This window comes from Macaca fascicularis, chromosome 19, assembly GCF_037993035.2.
Source record: "Macaca fascicularis isolate 582-1 chromosome 19, T2T-MFA8v1.1".
Lineage (NCBI taxonomy): Eukaryota > Metazoa > Chordata > Mammalia > Primates > Cercopithecidae > Macaca > Macaca fascicularis.
In genome coordinates, this window is record NC_088393.1 from 12,022,501 (window position 1) to 12,048,672 (window position 26,172).

General features: G+C 52.9%; 1 protein-coding gene across 4 annotated transcripts in view; it reads right to left on the reverse strand.

Annotated features, from left to right (window-relative positions):
* ELAVL3 (ELAV like RNA binding protein 3) overlaps window positions 1–24,892 on the reverse strand; it is a 27,103-nt gene extending 2,211 nt beyond the window's left edge. For 2 of the 4 annotated variants that reach the window (XM_074025989.1, XM_005588048.5), the window contains exons 1-6: window positions 24,446–24,892; window positions 11,336–11,552; window positions 10,886–10,989; window positions 3,280–3,433; window positions 2,884–3,109; window positions 1,618–1,656 (exon numbers count right to left, since the gene is read on the reverse strand). In XM_074025989.1, coding sequence (XP_073882090.1) covers window positions 1,618–1,656; window positions 2,884–3,109; window positions 3,280–3,433; window positions 10,886–10,989; window positions 11,336–11,552; window positions 24,446–24,454 — 749 coding nt within the window. In that variant the 5' untranslated portion in view covers window positions 24,455–24,892. Of the gene's footprint in view, window positions 1–1,617; window positions 1,657–2,883; window positions 3,110–3,279; window positions 3,434–10,885; window positions 10,990–11,335; window positions 11,556–24,445 lie in introns of all 4 variants that reach the window. The other 2 variants (XM_005588049.5, XM_005588047.5) reach the window with 1 other exon arrangement.
* Window positions 24,893–26,172: the final 1,280 nt, after the last annotated feature.

Genomic DNA, 26,172 nt, shown 5'->3' on the forward strand with positions numbered 1-26,172 from the left:
GGTTTCTCCATGTTGATCAGGCTGGTCTCGAACTCCCGACCTCAGGTGATCTGCCCGCCTCAGCCTCCCAAAGTGCTGGGATTACAGGCGTGAGCCACCGCGCCCGGCCATGCCCCGCTAACTTTTAAAATTTTTTGTAGAGGTGGGGTCTCGCTGCGTTAGCCAGGCTTGTCTCGAACTCCTGGGCTCAAGCAATCCTACTGCCTTGGATTTCCAAAGTGCTGAGATTACAGGTGTGAGCCACTGCACCTGGCTTTCCTTTTCAAATCATGTATTTATTATCATTAACTCCATCTTCCCTGCAAGAGTTTGTTCCAGCCCCTGAACAACACCCAGTAAGCACTTGGGAGGTGTCTGTTGAATGAATTCATGAAAGGACAGAATTGGCTCCACCCACATTCCTCGCTGGCAATCCGGCCCCTCGATTAAACCCCTCAGCTGGGAGAGGAGGACCCAAGGGCCTGAACCATTCAATCCTGACCATGAGGAACAAACTACTCTCTCCTTCTGGCCCTCTTTGCACAGGCTGCTCCCACTGCCACGAACTCCCTTTCCACTCTGCCTGTGTGTGGATGTTGCCTCAGATGCGAGGGGATCTCTGCTACTGGGTCTCCGTCACCCCTTCTTTTTTTCTTTTGAGATGGAGTCTCGCTCTGTCGCCCAGGCTGGAGTAAAGTGGCATGAGCTCGGCTCACTGCAACCTCTGCCTCCCGGGTTCAAGCAGTTCTCTGCCTCAGCCTCCCCACCACCACACCTGGCTAAATTTTTGTATTTTTAGTAGAAACAGGGTTTCACCATCTTGGCCAGGCTGGTCTTGAACTCCTGACCTCGTGCTCCACCCACCTCAGCCTCCCAAAGTGCTGGGATTACAGGCAAGAGCCACCGCGCCCGGCCTCCGTTACCCTTTCTACTGCACAGCCCTCATCACTATTCATTTCTGTCTCCTCCCCTGCTAGACTGAGACTGAGATCTTCTTTTACATTTTTAATTTTTTTTTTTTTTTGAGATGGAGTTTTGCTCTTGTTGCCCAGGCTGGAGTGCAGTGGCGCGATTTCGGCTCACCGCAACCTCCTCCTCCCATGTTCAAGTGATCCTCCTGCTTCAGCCTCCTGAGTAGCTGGGATTACAGGCATGAGCCACCGTGCCCGGCCACATTTTTTAATTTTTGGAGACAAGGTCTCGCTTTGTCACCCAGGCTGGAGTGCAGTGGCACCATCACAGTTCACTGCAGCCTCCAACTCCTGGGCTCAAGCGATCCTCCCGCCTCAGCCTCCTGAGTAGCCTGAACTACAGGCATGTGCCACCACACCAGGATAATCCTTTAAAAAAAAAAAAAACTGTAGAGAAGGATCTCACTATGTTGCCCAGGCTGGTCTCGAACTCCTGGCCTCAAGTGCTCCTTGCCCCTCAGCCTCTCAAAACACTGGGAGCACAGGCAAGAACCACCATGCCTGGCTTCGATGTCACATCTCTCAATGGCCATGCTACTCCAAGACCCAGGCAAAAAAGTCTAAGCCTGCAGCCCTCAGGATGAGCCGGGGAGGGGTGCATCAGGGGCATGGATGGTGAGGGGTGGTGTGGTGAGGGGTGGGGACAGCGGGGCGGGGGCACTGTTACCTCTTAACGCCGTAGGCCATGTTGAGCAAATTGTCCAGCCTGTGGAGGCAGAGGTGGTGGTCAGAGGTGGCTTCCAGTCATGCCCCCCTGCTGTGACACCGTCGGCCTGCCCTCCCCACCCCCACCCAACAGGCCTGCAGCAGAGCCCTGCCCCCGCCTGCCTGCTCCCTGCCCGCCCGGCTAGACACCGCCTGGCACGGAACCGTGGTCACTCAGGCACCGCCTCTCGCCTGCCCCGCCACTGCCCAGCCTGCACTGCCCTCCTCATCCATCCTCCCCCTCCTGGCCGGCGTGTCCCCTCTGGGCCCAGGCGCTGGGATCCCTGGGGAAAGATAACTGCTAACAAAGGCAACAGTAACTACCATAGCCAACATTCTCGCAGCACTTGAAGGGGTGGGTAACTTGCCCCGACCACCCAGGGGCCCACAAGGGGCTTCCATTGTCTCCCCTTGGAGTGACTACGAGCTTGGACTCCAGGTCCTGGGTTCGAGTCTCTGCTCTGTTTGGGCCAGGCAAACCCCAACACCTCTCTGTGCCTCAGAGTCCCCGTCCATAAAACAGGGACGACACAGCTCTGTTCTCATCGGGTTGCAGAAAAATAAGGGTGTCTAGCACACAGCAAAGACTCATGAAATATTTGGTATTATTACAGATGGGGAAACTGAGGCACAAAGAGATACAGTCACGAACCTGAAAGAAAAAGGGGCCACCAGAGCTGGAACCCAGTCAGATGACGCCAAAACCTTTTTTTTTTTTTTTTTTTCGAGACAGAGTCTCACTCCGTCGCCCAGGCTGGAGTGCAGTGGCAGATCTCAGCTCACTGCAAGCTCCGCCTCCCGGGTTCACGCCATTCTCCTGCCTCAGCCTCCCGAGTAGCTGGGACTACAGGCACCCGCCACCTCGCCCGGCTAGTTTTTTGTATTTTTTAGTAGAGACGGGGTTTCACCGTGTTAGCCAGGATGGTCTCCATCTCCTGACCTCGTGATCCACCCGTCTCGGCCTCCCAAAGTGCTGGGATTACAGGCTTGAGCCACCGCGCCCGGCCAACGCCAAAATCTTTAAATGCCAATTGTTGTGGCCAGCACACACCGAGTGCCTGCTGTATACGAGCGGCTGGCCTTGGCACTTGACGGATAGGCTCCTTGGCCCCATGTGTGCGCGCCCTCCCAGCATCCCTCCCCTGGCAGGAATGGGGTTCAGGCAGGGCACCTGCACGCTTGGGGGCACCCAGCCTAGGGCCGTCTGGGTGGGTGGCAGGGGGCTCACCGGAAACGCTGTGTCTGATGGTGTAGGGGGCCTGCGTAGCGCCGGGCAGACGACTGGTAGAGGTGGGTGAGCAGCGCCTGCCCCGTCTTCTGACTCGGGTTGTTCGCGAACTTGACTGTGATGGGCTCAGCTGCGCCCAGCGGCTTCTGCCCGTTCAGTCCTTTGATAGCCTCCTCAGCCTCAATCCTCTTGTCGAATCGGATGAATCCCACACCCCGAGAGACACCTGCCAGGGGGCGGGAACGTCCATCACAACGACCCTGTCCCCTCCTGTGTAACCCCACTCCTCCCTTCCCTGCTTCATGCCCTGACTCTCGGTCGGTTTCTCCACGTTGATCCCACCTGACTGACTTTGCCCAGCACCCCCACCAGGTGCCCCCTCCCTGACTGCCTGACCTGTGACCTGGTCCACCAGGATGCGGGACGTGATGATGCGGCCGTACTGGGAGAAGAGCTGCTCCATCTCTTTCTGGCTCATGGTCTTGGGGAGCCCACTGACGTACAGGTTAGCATCCCGGATGGATGCTGAACTGGGTCTGGCATAGGACACCTGGGTGAGGGGGTCAGACAGGCAGGGGTGAGGCAGAGACCCATTTCACAGATGGAGAGAGTGAGGCCACGTCTAAGCCATCACGGAGTTGGCGGAAGTGACCCATCCGTCACTCAATAAGTATCTCTAGAGTTGTCACCATGGGTGGGGCTGAGTCGGATATGGGAGAGGGGACACACAGTGGCTATAACAACTTGGCACTGCCTGTATAGAATGATGGGGATCTGCCACCTGGGGAGGACATGTCTCCCTGGGGTGACATGTGACCCCAAGGGGATCCTTGAATACCCAGCTCACATCACTATCACATGCTTGATAGTCCACTAACAAACATTGACTTTTTTTCTTTTTAAAGACAAGGTCTCACTTTTTAACCCAGGCTGGAATGCAATGGTATGATCTCAGCTCACTGTAGCCTCGACCTCTTGGGCTCAAGCAAGCCTCCCGCCTAAGCCCCCCCAAGTAGCTGAGACTACAGGCACCCACCACCACTCCTGGCCAGCTTTTTTCTTCTTTTTTTTCTTTTGAGATGGAGTTTTGCTCTGTCGCCCAGGCTGGAGTGCAATGGCACCATCTCGGCTCACTGCAACCTCTGCCTCCCGGGTTCAAGCGATTCTCCTGATTCAGCCTTCTGAGTAGCTGAGATTACAGGCATTCACCACTATGCCCAGCTAATTTTTTTATTTTTTATTTTTATTTTTGAGATGGAGTGTCGCTCTGTCACCAGGCTGGAGTGCAGTGGCGCGATCTCTACTCACTGTAGCCTCTGCTTCCCGGGTTCAAGCAACTCTCCTGCCTCAGCCTCCCGGCTAGCTGGGACTACAGGCATGCCACCACCACGCCCAGCTTTTTTTTTTTTTTTTTTTTTTTGTATTTTTAGTAGAGACGGGGTTTCACCTGCCACCATGTTGGCCAGGATGGTCTTGATCTCTTGACCTTGTGATCCGCTCATCTTGGCCTCCCAAAGTGCTAGGATTACAGGTGTGAGCCACCATGCCTGGCCTAATTTTTGTAATTTTAGCAGAGATGGGGTCTCACCATGTTGGTCAGGCTGGTCTCGAACTCCTGACCTCATGATCTGCCTGCCTCGGCCTCCCAAAGTGCTGGGATTACAGGCGTGAGCCACCTCCCCCAGCCTCAGCTAATCTTCAAAAAAAATTTTTTTTTTTTTTTTTGTAGCGACATGATCTCACTGTGTTATCCAGCTACACTGGGCCCCCCAGGGACATTCAGATCTTTAGTCATCAGCTCCATCCAACAACTCCCAAATGTCCTCAGTCTGCACCACTGGTGGCACCTGCGTCCAGGTGCCCCACATGAGGGGGTCAAGGGCCCTTCACACACAGCATGGGTACTTCCAGCTCCCGCCCACCTCCCATCTGCCCCGACTCACTAATGGCAGCTCTGTCCTCCTAAGTGCTTGTGTCCCCAGGTTCGGATTATTCTCGACACCTGTTCTTCACATGCACATTCAACCCACTGTAAATCCTGTAGGCTCCACCTTCCTCCTTATCCAGAATCCACACACTTCACCCCACTGCTACTGTCCCACCCTGGCCCAGCCTACACTACTGATCACCTGGACCAGCGTAGCAGTCTCCACGCTGGCCCTCCTGCTCCCATCCCCCACCATCTGTTCCCCGTACAGCAGCCAGAGGGCGCCTGTGAACACCTGAGCCAGGTCACATCCCCCATCTGCTCAGAACTCTCTATGGCTCCCACCTTCCTCAGCAGGAAAGCCCAGGTCCTTTCCTTGGACCACAAAGCCCTGCACATTCTTCCCCATCACACCCTTGCCCTCATCTCCCCTGACTTTCTGCTGCAGTTACTGTGTCCCAGCAACTTGAACTTACCCCATTTTTCCCAAACACACGAGGCATGTCTCAGCCTCAGGGCCCTGGCATTGCCTGTTCTCTCTGCCTGGAACACTCTTCCCCCTCTTCTTTCTTTGGGTCTCAGTTGAAACATCCTCCCTGTCCTCTCTCATCTAAATTTGTCCTCCCCTCACCACCCCTATTACTCTTTCTCAAAGCACTTCTCCCAACTAGGAATTAGACATATTTTAGCACTACTATCTGAATCACATTATTAATTAGAGTCCAACCCAACAATGAAATTCTCTGCAGGTGTTTAAAAAAATGGTGGGTCAGGTGCAGTGGCTCAGGCCTATAATCCCAGTGCTCTGCAAGTTCAAGGCGGGAGGATCAAGGGAGCCCAGGAGTTTGAGACCAGCCTGGACAATACAGCAAGACCCTCCCCCGCCCCTAACAATCTCCACAAAAAAAGAAAAAAAATTAGCTGGGTGTGGTGGCACACACCTGTGGTCGAAGCTACTCGGGAGGCTGAGGCTGGAGGATCACTTGAACCCAGGAGTTCAAGGCTCCAGTGAGCTATGATCACACCACTGCACTACAGCCTGGGCTACAGAGCAAGACCCTGTCTCTAAAAAAAAAAAAAAAAAAGATGGACATGTATATTTATTTCCCAGAGACGGTGGTGAGTGGCGAGTATGGTAAAATAGGGGACAGAAAAGTCTATTTACAAAGCAGGGAATATTGTGTGACCTTGTTTCATTGTATGTTTATCAATGTCCTGGAAGCATGGCCCAGAAGTCCACCTCTCAGATGCTCAGTGGGTGACCTGAGGACGAGGCTGGGGCGTGGTCATGAGCAATTCTCCCCCGTATCTATTTTTCCTCCCTCCCTCCCTCCCTCCCTCCCTCCCTCCCTTCCTTCCTTCCTTCCTCCCTCCCTCCCTCCCTCCCTCCCTCCCTCCCTCCCTCCTTCTTTCCTCCCTCCCTCCCTCCTTCCCTTCCTTCCTTTCCTTCTTTTCCTCTTTCTTTTTCTTGTGAAGTGAGGTTTTTGTTTGTTTTGAGATGGGGTCTCGCTCTGTTGCCCAGGCTGAAGTACAGTGGTGCAATCATGGTTCACCGCAGCCTTGACCTCCCAGGCTCCAGCAATCCTCCCACCTCGGCCTCCCAAAGTGCTGGGACTACAGGTGTGAGCCTTCGTGCCCAGCCTCTATTTTCTATTTCTTCTAATTAACCTCTTGATAGATAGGGGTCATTGTCAAGGGTCTGGCTTTTGTTTGGGACAGTGAGTTGAGACAGTGAGTTGTGAGAGTGTATGCCTCCATTTGAAATAACTAACTAAAAAATGAACAAAACAGATAAAGTAGTTTGAGAGTGAATGGGGGGGAGGGGTTCTGATTAATGCAATTTTGTGCACCTGGGGTTCTCCAGAAAAAAAAAAAAGACAATCACATCAGCCGCTGTCATGTCCGTAATAGTGATTTTTAAAATGACAGCCATGGCGGGAATGGTGGCTCACGTCTGTAACCCCAGCACTATCTGAGGCCGAGGTGGGCGGATTACTTGAAGTCAAGAGTTAGAGACCACCCTGGCCAACATGGTGAAATCCCATCTCTAGTAAAAATGCAAAAATTAGCCGGGCATGGTGGCAGGCACCTGTAATCCCAGTTACTCAGGAGGCTGAAGCAGGAGAATCACTTGAACCCAAGACGCGGAGTCGCAGTGAGCCGGGATCGCTCCACTGTACTCCAGCCTGGGTAACAGAGCGAGATTCCATCTCAAAAAAAAAAAAAAAAAAAAAGAAAAGAAATAAATCATGTCCATGCTGGGCGCGGTGGCTCATGCCTGTAATCCCAGCACTTTAGGAGGCTGAGGCGGGTGGATGACCTGAGGTCAGAATTTCGAGACCAGCCTGACCAACATGGTGAAACCCCGTGTCTACTAAAAAAAAAAATACAAAAATTAGCGGTGCATGGTGGCCGGCGCCTGTAGTCACAGCCACATGGGAGGCTGAGGCAGGAGAATTGCTTGAACCTGGGAGGTGGAGGTTGCAGTGAGCCGAGATCGCGCCACTGCACTCCAGCCTGGGCGACAGAGCGAGACGCCATCTCAAGAAAAAAGAAAGAAAGAAAGAAAGAAAGAAAGAAAGAATGTCCATATATTTGACGAGTTTCTCTTCTTTTTTTCTCTCCCATGGGGCTAGGAGCTGTGAGGGTACTTGCTGATGAATCAGATTTGGGTTGAGGGATTAGATTTGGGGGTAAGATCCTGGATGGGTATTGGAGGTCCAGCACCATCTAAGACACAGAGGAGGTTTTCACAGCCCCTTTCCCATCCTTCCATGACATGGGTTTCCCAAGAGCAAGAAGGGACCAAATTCCACCCACACCCCAACCTGGGACGGGGCCCCGCCCGTGGTATGTAGCTGGAGATATTTTCGGCAGCTGCCAGAGAGCCCAGGCCGGACTGACCACGCAACACCATCACACAGGCAAAAACACCCAGGGACAGACAGAAGGCCATGCAGTGCCGCCCCACTGCACAGCCTCAGAGATGAAACCAGCCAGAGGGTGACACAGGCCACTGTCACATTCTCAGCAACGTTCAGGTGGGAGTCTCAGAGATTACAGCGAAGGTCGTAGAACCACATACCCGTCACACCGCCGCACAAGCACACGGTGTCACGCCCAATCCCGCAGAGCAGGGCACAGGTAGACACACCCACACATCACTATGACACACAAACATCCTGCCAGAGCCAGACGCATCACTGAGGCCCCACCAGGTCACAGCCAGAGTCACAGTGTCACATGCACCTGTCAAATAATAAGCACCTCATCCTGGGCCGGGTGCAGTGGCTCACGCCTGTAATCCCAGCACTTTGGGAGGCTGAGGTGGGTGGCTCACGAGGTCAGGAGTTCAAGACCATCCTGACCAACATGGAGAAACCCCGTCTCTACTAAAAATACAAAATTAGCCAGGTGTGGTGGTGGGTGCTTGTAATCCCAGCTACTCGGGAGGCTGAGGCAGGAGAATTGCTTGAGCCTGGGAGGCAGAGGTTGCAGTGAGCCAAGATAGCGCCATTGCAATCCAGCCTGGGTGAGAGAGGGAGACTCTGTCTCAAAACAAAACAAAACAAAACAAAACAAAAACACCTTATCCTACAGACACATAGGGATCTACCCGAAGTCTTAAATACACAGATCCACTTGCCAGTGGCCATTCTATTTTTTTTTTTTTCTTTTTGAGACAGGGTCTTGCTCTGTTGCCCAGGCTGGAGTACAGTGATGCAAACATGACTCACTGTAGCCTCGGCCTCCTCAGCTTAAGTGATCCTCCCCACTCAGCATCTCAGGTAGTTGGGACTACAGGTGCAAGATGCCACACCCAGCTAATTACATTTTTTTTTTTTTTTTAGGAACAAGGTTTTGTCATGTTGCCCAGGTTGGTCTCAAACTCTCGGGCTCAAGTGATCCTCCTGCCTCGGCCTCCCAAAGTGCTAGTATTACAGGCGTGGACCACTGCGCCTGACCACAGGCACTCTCATAGACACTGTGTCCCACAACCATTGTGTCACAGCCAGAGCCACAGTGAGTCACGGGACACCTGGATCATAAACACTGTGTCCCATAGCTCAAGATGACACACACACACACACACATACACACACCACACATATACACACACACATACACACACCACACATATACATACACACACCACACACGTACACACACCACACACACATGCACACACATACACCACACACACACCACACATATACACACACACGCACCACACACACATACACGCACACCACACACACACACCACACACACATACACGCACACCACACACACACACCACACACACATACACGCACACCACACACACACACCACACACACATACACGCACACCACACACACACACACACATACACCACACACACACCACACATATACACACACACACACACCACACACACATACACGCACACCACACACACACACACACATACACCACACACACACCACACATATACACACACACACACATACACCACACATATACACACACACATACACACACCACACATATACATACACACACCACACATGTACACACACCACACACACATGCACACACATACACCACACACACACCACACATATACACACACACACACCACACACACATACACGCACACCACACACACACACACACACATACACCACACACACACCACACATATACACACACACGTACACACACCACACACATACACATACACCACACACACACATGCACACACATGCACCACACACACATATACACACACACCATACACACACACAACACACACCACACACACATACACCACACACACACCACACATACATACACACACACCACACACACCACACACACACCACACACACATACACACACATACACACACCACACATGTACACACACACATACACCACACACACATACACACACACCACACATCACACACGTACACACACACCATACATGCACACCACACACACACATACACCACACACACACCATACATGCACACCACACACACATACACCACACACACCACACACCATACATGCACACCACACACACACATACACGACACACACACACCATACACACCACACACACATTCATACACCACACACACATACACCACACACACATACACCACACACACACCACACACACGCATACACACACCACACACACATACACCACACACACACCACACACACGCGTACACACACCACACACACGCGTACACACATACACATGCACACATACGCTTACACACATATACACATACACACACGCAAGCAAATACTGCATCTCAATGTCACTGTGGTCTGGGGTCCTCATGCCCTGGGCTTCTGGGTCTATTTGGCCATGAAGGGACCCATTGGGTCACAACTTCACTCCCCCACCCCAATCCCCACCCCCCCACATCAGGAAAGGGAAGAGATTCCTGCACCTCTGTTCTCATGTGGAACTGGGGGCCAGATGGGCCACCCCCCTACCCTGGCTTCCTCCAGGGTCCAGGAGCAGATTTGCAGGGCGGAGCCCAAACACCCCCAGGCGAACCCAGAGAGGGGGGTTTCCATGACGATTCCCCCCCAGGGGACCTGGGCTTGTAGGGTCCCAGCTGCAGCTGCTGAGAAGGGAGGTTGTGGGGGAGGAGCGTTGCACAAAGATGGGGGATGGGCTGCCCCAATCCCACCCTCCCAGACCCTAATTAGGCTCCAGATGGCAGATGGGCCCCCACCCCCATTTCCATGACAAAAGCAGGGAGGGGACTGCTCACAGGACCCTGGTCACTCTGCCCTACAGGGCCTGGCTGACTCCCTGAGCCTCTAGAGATCCTGGAGCCAGTACTGTCCCCATTGACAGGTGAGGAAACTGAGGTTTCGAGAGGGAAAGTCATTGCCCCCACCCCAGCTGGGAAGCCTTGGAGGGGAGATTTGAGCCCCTCTGGGGATGAGTCCTGAAAGGCAGTGGACATGGATGTGTGGGGGCGGGTAGGTGGCAGTAGGGGGCTGGGGACAGTCAGTTGGGGTGGGCAGTCATGGAGGGATTGGAGAAGGAGGCACCAACCTTGATGGTCTTCGTCTGTAATTTGAGGCCGTTGAGGGTGTTGATGGCTTTGTCTGCATCATTGGGGTCAGAATAGTTCACAAACCCGTAGCCAAGGCTCTGCCCTGTGGGCAGAACCAGAATGATGACCTTCCCACCCAGCCTTGACACCTGCCAGTGTGCCCCCCAAACTCAGGCCTGAGAGACTGTCCCCTCCCCACCAAGATCCCATCTTCCTATTTTCAGATGACACCTTCGATGCTAGAGTCCCACCTGCCTCCCTCGCTCCTGAGACCTTCACCCAGGGGGCACACCTGTCTCCCCAGCAGACCTCACATCCCTAGACCACTTCCTGCCTCCATTACCCCCGAGACACCTCAGCAAGGGCCCCACCTGCCCCCATCACCTCTGTATTTCTGAGGCTACCACCTCTGCTCTCCCCCGCCCCCCCGGCAACTCCAGCAGCCACACCTGTGATCTTGTCCCGAACCAACTTGCAGGACTCGATGTCGCCAATGCTGCCGAAGAGACTCTTGAATTCATCCTGGGTCATGTTCTGGGGCAGGTAGTTGACGATGAGGTTGGTCTTGCTGTCGTCAGTGGCTCCATTTGTACCAAGGAGTGGCCCGTTGGGCAGGGCCGGGCCGGCCGGGCCCCCCCCCACCTGAGACTCCATGGCCCCCAGTATCTGCTGGAGATAACAGGTTGCATCCGCTCACCGCCCAGTCCCCACACCAGGGACCTTTGGGAATGAGTGGCTAGGCGGTGATGAATTAGCCATGTCTTATAGGGGCTTCATCATGGGAAGGGGTCACTTAATTATTCTAAGGATCGGAATAATGATGGGACTCCATATATTGGAATAAGCACCGAGGGAAACAAAAATCACCTGATGTCTTTTACTGCAAGAAGTCCCTTATATAACTACTATATATGCAAACAGAGGCCTAAAATCAACCTGTGCATTTACAGAATAATAAACGCTTTCACACCGGAAATGCTTTCACGCCGGGCGCAGTGGCTCACACCGGTAATCCCAGCACTTTGGGAAGCCAAGAAGGGCAGATCACCTGAGGTCGGGAGTTCGAAACTGGCCTGACCAACGTGGAGAAACCCCGTCTCTACTAAAAATACAAAATTAGCCGGGCATGGTAGCGCACACCTGTAATCCCAGCTACTTGGAGGCTGAGGCAGGAGAATTGCTTGAACCCGGGAGGCGGAGGTTGCCGTGAGCCGAGATCACGCCATTGCACTCCAGCCTGGGCAACAAGAGTGAAATTCTGTCTCAAAAATAAAATAAAATAAATGCTTTCGCTTTCAGAAAAGTAAGTAACACTTTTAGTAGCTTTCTTTGTTGTTGTTATTGTTCCTTGTTGGTTGGCTGCTCTGTCACCCAGGCTGGAGTGCAGTGGTGCGATCTCGGCTTGCTGCAACCTCTGCCTCTTGGGTTCAAGCAATTCTCCTGCCTCAGCCTCCTGAGTAGCTGGGATTACAGGCACATGCCACGATGCACAGCTAATTTTTGTATTTGTAGTAGAAATGGGGTTTCGACATGTTGGCCAGGCTGGTTTCAAACTCCTGACCTCAGGTGATCCACCCACCTCCGCCTCCCAAAGTGCTGGGATTACAGGTGTGAACCACCGCGTCTGGCCCCATTTTTAGTAGCTTTTTTTAAGAAAAAGGGTCTTGCTCTGTCACCCAGGCTGGAGTGCAGTGATGCCATCAAGGCTCACTGCATCCTCGACCTTCCAGGCTCAAGCAATCCTCCCACCTCAGCCTCCCAAGTAGCTGGAACTATAGGTGCATGCCACCATGTCCGGTTAATCTTAAAATTATTTGTAGAGATGGGGTCTCACTATGTGGCCCAGGCCAGTCTCAAACTCTTGGGCTCCAGTGATCCTCCCACCTTGGCCTCCCAAAGTGCTGGGATTACAGGTGTGAGCTACTATGCCTGGCCCTTTTAGTAGCGTTGAAGCCTCATAAGCCCTTCCCTAAACATATTTATTTCTCTCCTCCCACCAAAGGTAATTCCTATCCCAAATGTGCTAATTATGTCTTTTACTTCATGCATAAGATTCTTACTAGTCATTTACCTGCCTCCATCTCCCCTTGCCACCCCCAGTTTTCCCACTGAGCTATTTTGTTCTTTTGCTTTTATTGTATAACATAAAACACCTTCAAATAATGACAATTTTATTTTTTCATCTTCAGTCTATACCTGTTATCTATTTTTCTTGTCATTTTAGGGGCTACAGTGTGATAGCGGCTTCTTCACTCCTGATTTTTTTTTTTTTTTTTTTTTTTAAGACAGAGTCTCCCTGTGTCACCCAGACTGGAGTGCAATGGCACCATCTTGGCTCACTGTAACCTCCGCCTCCCAGATTCAAGCGATTCTCCTGCCTCAGCCTTCCAAGTAGCTGGGACTACAGGTGCCCACCACTACGCCCGGCTAATTTTTTTTGTATTTTTAGTAGAGATAGGGTTTCACTATGTTGGCCAGGCTGGCCATGCTGGTCTTGAACTCCTGACCTCGTGATCTGCCCGCCTCAGCCTCCCAAAGTACTGGGATTACAGGCGTGAGCCACCATGCCCGGCCCTTTATTCCTGATGTTAAGGGAGGTGCTTTAAACATTTTGCAGCTAAACATGATCTTTGCTATGGGTTTTTTTCCAGATGGCCTTTACCGGGTTAAGAACATTTTGTTTTATTCCTAGATCCTAAGACTTTTTAAAAAAAGGATGTTGAATTTTGCTGACTTTTTTTTACATCAATTGAAATAATTTTTTAGCTTTAATTAATTAATTAATTTTTGAGACAAGGTCTTGCTCTGTCGCCCAGGTTGAAGTGCAGTAGGGCAATCTTGGTTCACTGCAACCTCTGCCTTCCAGGCTCAAGCGATCGTCCCACCTCAGCCTCCCCTGTACCTGGGGCTACAGGTATGTGCCTCCAAGCCTGGCTAATTTTTTTTTTTCTTTGTACTTTTAGTAGAGATGGAGTTTTGGCATATTGCCCAGGCTGGTCCAAAACTCCTGGGCTCAAGCAATCCTCCTGTTTTGGCTTCCCAAAGTGTTGGGATTACAGGAGTGAGACACCGCACACAGCCCATTTTTCAGCTTTAATACATTAATGTCATGAATTATGTTAATTGATTTTCTTTTTTTGGTTGGGGTGGGGGACGGAGTTTCGCTCTTGTTGCCCAGGCTACAGTGCAATGGCGCAATCTCGGCTCACCACAACCTCCGCCTCCCAGATCCAAGCGATTTTCCGGCCTCAGCCTCCCAAGTAGCTGGGTTTACAGACATGGGCCACCACGCCTGGCTAATTTTGTATTTTTAGTAGAGGTGGGGTTTCTCCATGTTGGTCGGGCTGGTCTCGAATTCCTGACCTCAGGTGATCCACCCACCTCGAACTCCCAAAGTGCTGAGATTACAGGCATGAGCCACCGTGCCCAGCCATTAATTGATTTTCTAATATTAAACCAATCTTCATGGGATAAACCATACTTGGTCATGCATATTGTAGTTTTGTTTATATACATTGCTTGATTTAACTTGCTGAATTTTTTGGTGGTTTAGAAATTTTTACATATATGTTCAGGAGGATATGCTGTTTATTTAATTCACACAAAGACTCTAAAATGGTAGGAGCTGGTTGGGTACAGTGGCTCACGTCTGTAATTCCAGCATTTTGGGAGGCCAAGGTGGGCAGATTGCTTGAGCTCAGGAGCTGGAGACCAGCCTGAGAAACATGGCAAAACCCTGTCTCTACTAAAAATTTAAAAACTAGCTGAATGTGGTGGTGTGTGCCTGTAGTCCAAGACACTTGGGAGGCTGAGGTGGAAGGATCACCTGAGATCGGGAGGTCAAGGATGCAGTAAACCGTGATCACACCACTGCACTCCTGCCTGGGCGACAGAGTGAGACTCTGTCTCAAAAATAAATAAATAAAGTTGGGTGCGGTGGCTCAAGCCTGTAATCCCAGCAGTTTGGGAGGCTGAGGTGGGAGGATCACTGGAGGTCAGGAGTTCAAGACCAGCCTGGCCAACATGGTGAAATCCTGTCTCTACTAAAAATACAACAATTAGCCAGGTGTGGTGGCACACGCCTGTAATCCCAGCTACTTGGGAGGCTGAGGCACAAGAATTGCTTGAACCCAGGAAGCGGAGCCTGCAGTGAGCCAAGATCGTGCCATTGTACTCCAGGCTGGGTGACAGAGTGAGACTCCATCTAAAAATAATAGTAATAAATAAATAAATAAATAAATAAGGCCAGGCGCGGTGGCTCACACCCATAATCTCAGCACTTTCAGAGGCCGAGGCAGGCAGATCACCTGGGGTCGGGAGTTCGAGACCAGCCTGACCAACATGGAGAAATCCCGTCTCTATTAAAAATACAAAAAAAAAAAAAAAATTAGCCGGGCATGGTAGCACATGCCCGAAATCCCAGCTACTCAGGAGGCTGAGGAGAATCGCTGGAAACCTGGGAGGCAGAGGTTGCAGTGAGCCAAGATCCCACCATTGTACTCCAGCCTGGGCAACGAGAGCGAAACTCCATCTCAAAAAATAAAATAAATTAAATTAAATTAAAATAAAATAAAATAATTAATTAAATTAAATATTAAATGGTATAGGTTAATTTTGCTATGATGGATGGAGAATCTGAGGCTCAAAGATGTTAAGGAACGTGCTGAAGTCACATAGGTTATCTGCCGTGGCACTGGAAATGAAATGCAGACCCTCCGAATGTGAAGACCACTCTACAATTTTCTTTTCTTTTTTTAGAGACAGGGTCTTGCTCTGTTACCCAGGCTGGAGTGCAGTGGCATGATCGTAGTTCACCGCAGCCTTAAACTCCTGGGTTCAAGCATTGTTCCTGCCTCAGTATCCCAAGTAGCTAGGACTACAGGTGGGCGCCACCATGACTGGCTAAGTTTTAAACGATTTTTTGGGCCGGAGGCAGTGACTCATGCCTGTAATCTCAGCACTTTGGGAGGCTGAGGCGGGCGGATCATGAGGTCAGGAGTTCGAGACCAGCCTGACCCACATTGTGAAACCCCGTCTCTACTAAAAATACAAAAATTAGCTGGGCGTGGTGGCGCGTGCCTGTAATCCCAGCTACTCAGGAGGCTGAGGCAAGAGAATTGCTTGAACCCAGGAGGCGGAGTTTGCAGTGAGCCGAGATTGCGCCATTGCACTCCAGCCTGGGCGACAGAGCGAGACTCTGTCTCAAAAAAAAAGAAATTTTCTTTTTTTTGGTAGAGATGGGGTGTCACTATGTTGCCCAGGCTGGTCTCAAACTCATGGCCTCAAGCAATCCTCATGCCTCAGGCCCCCAAAGTGTTGGGATTACCGGCATGAGCCACTGAACCTGACCCAATTTTCTTACTGTAACAGTCAGCCAGGCTGATACCGGCTCTGACAACTCACTATGTGTCTTTGGATATGCCTGCTAGGGCCTCTGTTTCACTTTGCTGAAAATTCAAAACAACTGGCAAGAGCTATATGAAGGGCTATGTAGAGGAGAATTTTAAAACCACTTCAGAGTTCAGCAGGAAACGGTGCTGGGATTTGACTGACCTTATCCGTCAGGGACATAAGAAAGTCAAGTAGCCAGCATTTCCTTACATCTTCTCCAGTGGCACAGTTGGCACATAGATTTGCCCTCACTTGAAAACCTGAACTGGGCCAGGCGTGGTGGGTCACAGCTATAATCCCAGCACTTTGGGTGGCTGAGGCGGGTGGATCATCTGAGGTCAGGAGTTTGAGACCAGCCTGGCCAACATAGCGAAACTGTCTCTACTAAAAATACAATGTCATCCCAGCTACTCAGGAAGCTGAGGCAGGAGAATTGCTTGAACCCAGGAGGCGGAGGTTGCAGTGAGCCAAGATCGCACACTGCACTCCATCCTGGGCGAGAGCAAGACTCCATCTCAAAAACAAACAAACATACTGATTGGTAGTGTCTTCTTGGAGGAAAGAATTAAGAAGAATTCAGAAACCACATTCAGGCCAGGCGTGCTGGCTCATGCCTGTAATCCCAGTACTTTGGGAGGCCGAGGTGGGAGGACTGTTTGAGCTCAGGAGTTCAAGCCCAGCCTGGGCAACATAGTGAGATCTTGTCTCTAAAAGAAATTTAAAAATTAGCTAGTCATGGTGGCTTGCACCTGTGGTCCCAGGTACTCAGGATGGTGAGACAGGAGGATCACTTGAGCCCAGGAGGTGGAGGTTGCAGTGAGCCATGATGGCACCACTGTACTCCAGCCTGGGCAACACAGTGAGACCCTGTCTAACACACACAAAAAGAAGGAGAAGGAGAAGAAGCTGGGCACGGTGGCTCATGCCTGTAATCTCAGCACTTTGGGAGACCAAGGAGGGTGGGTAGCCAGAGGTCAGGAGTTTGAGACCATCCTTGCCAAACATGGTGAAATCTCGTCTCTACTAAAAATACAAAAATTAGCCAGGTGGGGTGGTGGGCGATTGTAATCCCAGCTATTTGGGAGGCTGAGGCAGGAGAATCGCTTGAACCCGGGAGGCGGAGATTGCAGTGAGCTGAGATCACACCACTGCACTCCAGCCTGGGTGACAGAGTGAGACTGTCTCGAAAAGAAAGGAAAAGGAAAAGGAAATGAAAGGAAAAGGAAAAGGAAAGGAAAGGAAAGGAAAAAAAGGAAAGGAAAGGGAAAAGGAAAGAAAAAGAAAATAAATCACAGTTTTCAGTAGGAAAGATCACTGTGATTGATTAGCAATGTCTGCTGTGGCCACAGAACTAGAAACAGCCAGCAGGTACACATTATCTCGGCTATCCCAGACTCAAGCTCCAGTATCTTAATTGTTCCCAAATACTGGCTACTACTGTGTGCCAGGCACTGTGCAAAGCACTCTACATGCAAGTTTTCTGTTCTTATTCATAACAATCCTAAAAAGAGAAGTTTTCCTCCCCCATTTCACCCCCACTTAATACATGAGGAAACTGAGATATTTTAAAAATTGCCAAAGATCATGCAGCATATAAATGGTGGTGGAACGGATTTGCATATGAGTTTTTCTGATCCAGAGTGTGCATTTCCAACTTCCACTGCCAACCAAGAACGGTGCCAGCTCTAACATTTCCCAGCTGTGCATCCTCAGATAGACTACTTAGTGCTTCTGAGCCTCTGCTCCATTTTGCTCCAAATTACAGTCACATTGGCCTGGGGTACGAGCTAAAGTCATATGCTGAAAAGCATCTGGAATTGGTTAGTTATGTCTGTCACGGGCATGATCATGGGAATTAAAAAGCAGGCTTGTCACATCCATCATCCGTGCCTCATAATACACTTACATTATTTATTATTATTATTATTGTTAGAGACGAGGTCTCCCTCTATCACCCAGGCTGGGGTGCAGTGGTATGATCATGGCTCATTTCAGCCTAAACCTCCAGGGCTGAAGTGATCCTTACACCTCAGCCTCCTGAGAAGCTGGGACTACAGGCATGTGCCACCATGCCTGGCTAATTTTATTTTATTTTTTTGTAGAGATGGGGTCTTGCTATGTTACCCATGCTGATCTCAAACTCCTGGCCTCAAGTGATCCTCCCACCTTAGTTTCCCAAAGTACTAAGAATTCAGTTGTAGCCAGGCACGGTGGCTCACACCTGTAATCCCAGCACTTTGGGAGGCTGAAGCAGGCAGATCATGAGGTCAGGAGTTTGAGATCAGCCTTGCTAACATGGTGAAACCCTGTCTCTATTAAAAATACAAAAAAATCAGCTAGGCAGGTGGCGGGTGCCTGTAATCCCAGCTTTGAGGGAGGCTGAGGCAGGAGAATTGCTTGGGAGGCAGAGGTTGCTGTGAGCCAGGACCGTGCCATTGCACTCCAGCATTGCACTCCAGTCTGGGCAACAGAGTGAGACTCCGTCTCAAAAAAAAAAAAAAAAAAAAAAAATTTCAGTTGTGAGCCACCATGCCTGGCCTATTATTCTTTTATTTAAAGATGGGGTCTTGCTATGTTGCCCAGCCTGGAGTGCAGTGGTTATTCACAGGTGCAATCATAGTGCACTGTAGCCTGCAACTCCTGGACTCCAGCAATCCTCTCATCTCAGCTTCTCAAGTAGCTATGACTACAGGCATGTACCACTGCACGGGGCAATACTGTTATTTTAATGAGTGTTCCGTGACACTGAGCATCCACTGAGTGCCAGGCACTGTGTGAAATACTTCGAGGCATATTTTCAGTTAGCCTCCCAACAATCATAAAAGACTGAGAACACATTCTCCATTTTACAGGTGACAAAAGTGAATTCAGAGGCATTAGGTGGTATGAATTTCAGACTTCAGTCCTGGATCTGTTTGCAGAGCGGTTTTTCATCGTTATGGCCAATGCCTTGTCTGGCTATGTTGCCCAGGCTGACCCTGAACTCTCAGGCTCAAGTGATTCTCCCACCTCAGCCTCTCCATTAGCTAGGACTACAAGTGCAATTCATCATGCCCAGCTAATTTTTTATTTTTTGTAGAGATGGGATCTTGCTATGTTGCCCAGGCTGTTCTCAAACTGCTGGTCTCAAGGGATCCTCCTGCCTCAGCCTTCCAAAGTGTTGGGAGTACAGGCGTGAGTCACTGCACCTGGTCACCATCTACTTTTTCTTTTTGAGACAGAGTCTTGCTCTGTCACCCAGGCTGGAGTGTAGTGGCACAGTCTTGGCTCACTGCAACCTCCACCTCCCAGGTTCAAGCGATTCTCCTGCCTCAGCCTCTGAAGTAGCTGGGACCACAGGTGCGCGCCACCATGCACAGCTAATTTTTTGTATTTTTAGTAGAGACAGGGTTTCTCCATGTTAGCCAGGCTGATCTCCAACTCCTGACCTCAGGTGACCCGCCTGTCTTGGCCTCCCAAAGTGCTGGTATTAAAGGCATGAGCCACCACGCCTGGCCCATTTACTCTTATAAAACAGATGGCACAGAAGGTCAGCTCCCCGGCATCTCCAATTTGCTGAGTTGCTCCTGGGAGGGCTGCCTGGAGGACTACTCTGAAGACACATCCGACCTCAAAAGGAACATGCATTGGGTTGATTAGCAATGTCTGCACGGCACCTGCTGTGATGCAGTAACGTGCACTGCACAGCTCTGCATTCCTGTCTCCTAACATTAATACTTAACTGATCGCGTAACCATGTATTGAGGTGCCTGTTGTGTGCCAGAAAAAATTCCTCATGTGAAACTTCCAGGCGGTTCTCCTGCCGTTGAACATGATGAGATTCCTTTCTCCATTTAATACACGAGGAAAGAGTCTCCACAAAGGGATAGGGTGACTGGGGAGGCTGAGACAGGAAGATCACTTGAGCCTAGGAGTTTGAGAGCAGCCTGGGCAACACAGTGAGATCTTGTTTCTGACAAAACATTTCCGAAAAAATTAGCTGAGTGTGGTGGTGCATGTCTGTAGTCCCAGCTACTTGGGAGGCTGAGGTGAGAGTATCAACTTAAGCCCAGAAGTTTGAGGATGCAGGGAGCATGATCATGCCACTACACTCCAGCCTGGGCGAGAGGGTGAGACCCTGACTCTTAAGGGAAAAAAAAAAAAAAAAAAAAAAAGGAAGGAATAGGAACAGGGTTGCACAGGCAGCAAATGGTGGAACAAGAATTCAGGCCAGGCACAGTGGCTTACGCCTGTAATCCCAACACTTTGGGAGGCCTAGGTGGGAGGATCAAGTGAGGTCAGGAGTTCGAGACCAGCCTGGTTGACAGGGTGAAATCTCATCTCTACTAAAAATACAAAAATTAGCCAGGTGTGGTGGTGGGTGCCTGTAATCTCAGCTACTCAGGAGGCTGAGGCAGGAGAATCACTTGAACCTGGGAGGTGGAGGTTGCAATGAGCTGAGATTTCACCACTGTGATCTAGCCCGGGCGACAGAGGGAGACTCTGCTTCAAAAAATTAAAAAAAAAAAAAAAAAAAAAAAAGAATTTAGTTCCAGGGTTTGGACTTTAGAGCCCACACTCCTATAAAAGACCAGTAATATAATAACAAAATAATAACCGCAAAGCGAAGCTGAGTATCTGCTCTCTGCCATGGCCCTGGGCATCATGACATTTAAACCCACTCCATCGGTTGAGTCTATTAATTCAATTCAACAAATATTTACTGAGGGCTACACATGCCAGACTCCATCCTCCTCACGTTGTCCTCTGACAGTTAGGTCACCTCTCTATGCCTCTCTGTTCCTCCTTAAGGAAGGTATGGCACAGAGGTCTCACATGTATGGAGATGGATTCTGAATTTGCATCCTGGTTCATTAAGGGTTTTGTGGGGTTTTTCTTTTCCTTTTTTACTTTTGAGACAGGGTCTTGCTCTGTTGCCCAGTCTAGAGTGTAGCGGTGCGATCATGGCTCACTGAAGCCTTAACTTCCTTCTGCCTCAACCTCCCAAGTAGCTGGAACTATAGGCTTGCACCACCCAGCCGGCTAATTTTTCTCTTTTTCTGTAGAGGTGGGGTTTTGCCATGTTGCCCAGGCTGCGATCCTCCTCCCTTAGCCTCCCAAAGCGCTGAGATTACAGGTGTGAGCCACCATGCCTGGCCCTGGAGATGGATTCTGAATTCACATTTAAGCTCATTGAGGTAAGAGTTCTATGTTGAGTTGATGATATTTGCTATAAGAGCACAATAAGCAGTTGTCAGTACACAAGCAACTGCATCTGGACGTGCTAGATCCCTTTTTTTTTTTTTTTTTGAGATGGAGTCTTGCTCTGTTGCCCAGCCAGGAGTGCAATGGCATGATCTTGGCTCAGTGCAACCTCGGCCTCCCAGGTTCAAGCAATTCTCCCGCCTCAGTCAGGTAGCTGGGACCACAGGTGTGCACCATCACACCTAGCTAACTTTCTGTATTTGTAGTAGAGATGGGGTTTTGCCATATTGGCCAGGCTGTTCTCAAACTCCTGACCTCATGTGATCCACCCACCTTGGGCTCCAAAAGTGCTGGGATTACAGGCACGAGCCACCGCACTAGAGCCCTATTTTTGAACTCCACTGAGCATGTGCCAAGTTTTCACTGACCTCCCACAACCACAGTGAACGGTAAGAAGGGTCTGCTCCATTTCTCAGATGGGGACACTGAGGGTTAGTCACAGGGACCTATGACTTGTCCAGGGTGACAGGAAGAGGTGGAGGGGATAGTGTCAACATCTGACTCCTGATCCAATGACCCCAGAGCCGAAAGAGTTACCGGTTGACCCCCTCCCATGGTGTTCCCAACTTGAACGGAGTGAAGAGGTGACTGGGTGGGTGAGACCCGGGTTCTTGAGGCCCAGCCTGCTAATCTGGCCACCACCCCTTCTCCCTCCCATCTGTGCCAGAGCTTAGCAGGACCAGTGTCGCGTTTCCTCCGCGGCTGAGCCGGCTGAGCTGATAATGGGGATCAGATTGATGGAGGCCACACCCGCCCTGCCCCAGCCTGCAGTAAGTGCACAGCCTGGGATGGTGGCTACATGGGCATCAAAGGGACTTCGGCAACTGGCCCCAGACAGAGATGAGGGGGGTGGCAAAGAGGGCAGATCAAAGATGGAGGGTTAGGGAAAGTTCTCATTCTCTCCAGTGCTTCTTGTAAGTCTCCCAGACTTTTGGTTTCTCGCTGCCTCTTTCTTCCTGTTTCTCTCTCTTCTCCACTGTCCTGCCCTCTCCCTGAACCGTTCTGTGTCCTTGGCCTCATCACTCTCTCTTCCTCTTTTCCACCATTGCACATACATTTGACGTACGGGGTTTTGCAGTGAACACACCTGAGGCCACTTGTTTCTTAGAACTTCCTGTGTCTGACCCCCACGGCCCCCAGCTGCGCTCCCTGGCCCCAGTCACAGTGACAGATGCCTGGGATACCGGCGACAATAGGGCATTGAGTGGCTATGCATGGTGAGGCTGGGCTACCACGTGGTGCTGACTGAGCCTCCTACTTCTGGGCCCTTCTTCAATGCAGGGTCCTTGTGGTCTTAATTTATCACCTCTCTTCCTCCCATCCTGTCCCCATGATACATCTCTGCCCAAGTGCTCGCTCACTGGAGAACCTAGGTCCTCAAGGCCCTTGTGTGACCTCTGACCACACCCTCTTTCCCTTTGTGCATTAGTTCCCTTTTTCAAATGAGAGAACCGATCAGAGGACGCCTAGGAGGTGCTGGACTGTTGCGGGAGTTCTGAGGTCCTCAGGAGGCCACACTCCAGTTCCCAGACCTGGGTGAGCAGCACGAGGCCCAGAGAGGGAAAGGAACTGGCCTGAGGTCACACAGCAGGTGAGCCAGGTCTCCGGGACCTCATTTCTCAGACCCAGGTGGGCGGGTCCCAGGGTCCAGGAGGGGAGAGGCCCAGGCATGGAGGGAGCGCCAATCATGCCCCCACCCCCACTGCTAGCCACGACTCGAAAAGGGGCCCGAAAGAGACACAGTGCACAGAGACACACACGCAGAGACGGAGAGATAGGAAGAGTGGAAGAGGGAGGCCCGGGCGCCGGGACCAGACAAAGGACGCGCGGCGGCGCGGGGAGCGGAGTCGCGCGGCAGGGGCGGGGGTGGAGCCGGGGTGGGGCTATAACTGGCCAGCCCCGCCCCCGGGATACGCCCGGGCTGCCGAGTGGGAATCCGAGGGCTCGGGCGAGGCCGGGCCCCCGGGGCCATGGGGGCGGGGCCTAGATGGGCGTGCCAGGGCGTGGCCAGGCAGGGCGTGGCCGGGCGGGAGGGGCCGCGCGCTCGGGAGCTGACCAGCTCCGTGGCTGCTGAAAGCACCGAGCGCGGGGCTAGCGGTGCGGGCCGGCAGGCGGGCGGGCCGCGCTCAAGGTCACCTCGCGGCCCAGAGCCTTGGCGAGGTGGGGAGCCTGGATCTGGCCTAGGGGGACTGTCTCGGCCTCCTACCCCATCTCCCGGGGGGCGGGGACCCGGGAGCCTGGAGGTGCCCCCCCAACCCGCGGGCCCTCCTCTCCCCTCCCCCTCCCCGCAGCCCGAGGCGCCCGCGCGAGGCTGCGGCCCGCGAAGAAGCGCTGAGAAACAAAGGGACGCTGCAGCGGCGGCGGCGGGCCCGCAGGGCCTCCGGGCGCGCCCCCTCCTCTCCCCTCCCCGCTTGCCGCAAGGTCGACGGGCTCGAGGACGAGACTCCCGCCTCCCGGGTGCGGCCGAGGCCCGGGGCGCGCGATCCGACGCCACCCGCTTTCCCAGGGCTCTCGGGGATGCCTTGTCGCTTTGGCTTGGCCCAGCACCAGTGATCGGGCCCTGCGTTTGCCTGGGCGGCCTGCGGGGTCTGGGCCTGGATGGAGGAAGCATCCTTAGCCGCCGCGGCCCCTCCCCCATCAGGCCTGCGGGAGAGGGGGCAATCCGGCCTCCAGGGCGGCGTCGGACGCCCCCCGAATCACAGCCAGGCTCCCTAAGGCCCCTCAGGCCAAGCTCTAAGCGCCCTCAGCACTCTGGGCGCGGCCCTGCCCACTCTCAGGCCCCGACGCTCGGTCCTACCCCCCCAACCCGGGCCTAGCTAGGCCTGGTCCTACCCCCCCCTCCGCCGCACCCGCCCAATCTCCGCGGAGCCTGGGCCCAACTCCTCCCCGTCCCGATTCCCTTTCGGCGACAGGGGAATACCTACAGTGACCATTCTTGTGTGCCCGGCGGGCGCGGTCCGTGTTGAGGGGGGCTCCGGGGGTCGTGCACTCCTAGGGGGGCGCCTGATGCTCACGCCGGGGTCCCGCCCGGGCGGCCTCTGGTGCGGCCGCTGCAGATGTGGCGATGAAGGCGGCGGCTCCCTCGAGGGCCAGGGACGGGCCCGAACCCGGGGATGCGCGCGCGGATGGCCGGGCCCCGGGGTGGCCTGCGGGCGGCAGGGGATGGAAAGAGGGAGCGGGCGCGGGGTTGAGGACGCCCCCTGCGCGGCCCCGCGGGGCCCGGGGAAGTTGCGCTTCCCGACAGAGATCGCGGCGCTCTGCCTTTCGCCGCCGCCCCTCGGTCGGCCCTGTCCGGTCCCGGGTGTTCAAGTCCTCTCCCCTCGCCCACCCTCCCTCCCTCCCTCCGGCCCGCGCTGCGCGCTCCGCGCTCTGGACCGCGCCGCCGCCGCCCCCAGCCCTTTATAGCAGCAGCTGCCAGCGCCGGCGTCGCTCATTGGCCGCGGCGACCGAGCTCCGCCTCCTCGCGGCTCCCGACGGCGCGGCAGGTGGAAGTGAGCGCGCGCTGGTAGGGACTCTGAATCCCCCAAAAAGCGCATCCTAGGTGCTTGGGTTGCCAGATTCGGGCCCTCCTTCCCTCGAGGCCCTTGTTTCCTACCTTGGCACCCCTTCTTGGGCTGGCTTTCGGGCCAGGAGACGGGCTCCCTTCCTCCGTCCAGCTCCTAGAGCTGGAGGAGCCAAGAGAACGAGGAGGTATTAGTGGCCTGAATATGCGACCTTCCAGAGGTGCTGTCAACCGGGGGGATTGGAAAGGGACCAGGAACCAATATTTTAGTAGGCAGAGGTCTGGGTCCCCAGATTTGGAGGCACGAGGTGTAGACCACCTCAAGACCACGGGGGAGGGTGGCTACTGTGGCCCTAGTCTTCTGCAGAAGGAGACAGGGACGCTGTTGGTTTTGAGTGATCTGGGTCCTTCTAGGGTTCAAAAGGTAAGGACTAGCACTCCCCAGTGCAAGGGAACTCCGCACTGCTCCGAAGGGGGTGAAAAAGTTTGGGGCTCAGTGTTCTGGACAATCATCGCTGGAGCCATGCAGCTCCGGGAAACCACGGATCCTTCTCGGACCCCACAAAACTGGGGTGGGTGGATCTGCCACATAAATGTCCTGGCTTTCTGGGCTCCTGATTGGTCCTCCTGACAGTGGAGTCATGCTCGCTCTCTGCTAGGGGAAACCTGGCCTCTCTCTAAGGCGTTGGGGCTGGCGCAGCCGCCTTTGGTGCGCGGGCGCAGGTGCATGTTTACGTCGGGGCACGGGAACTAGCACACATTGGGGCGGGGTCGCCGGGGCGTGAGGCTTCAGCACCACAGACAGCAATCCGACAGTTCGGTCGAGGGCGCTGCCAGCAAGGTAGCCCGGACCCCCTAACTGGAGAGTGGCAGTCCCCACCCTATCGTCGTTCCTGCACGCCCTTTAGGCTCCAGACTGTCAGAGAGCGCCACCAGCGAGGAGAGCCTAATTTGCCCAATCAGGGGCGGCCCTTGAGATAACCAATTACTGGAAGATGCCCTAGAGATCAAGCCAATGGGAGCGCGCGCACCAGAGGATGCTGCCGCGCCTGGGGAGGGCAGGCCAATCGCTGTGACCCGCGCAATAGGGGCGGTGGCGGTGCGGGTCCCCGAGTGGCCCCTCATGGGCTCGCCGGGGCGACCTGACTG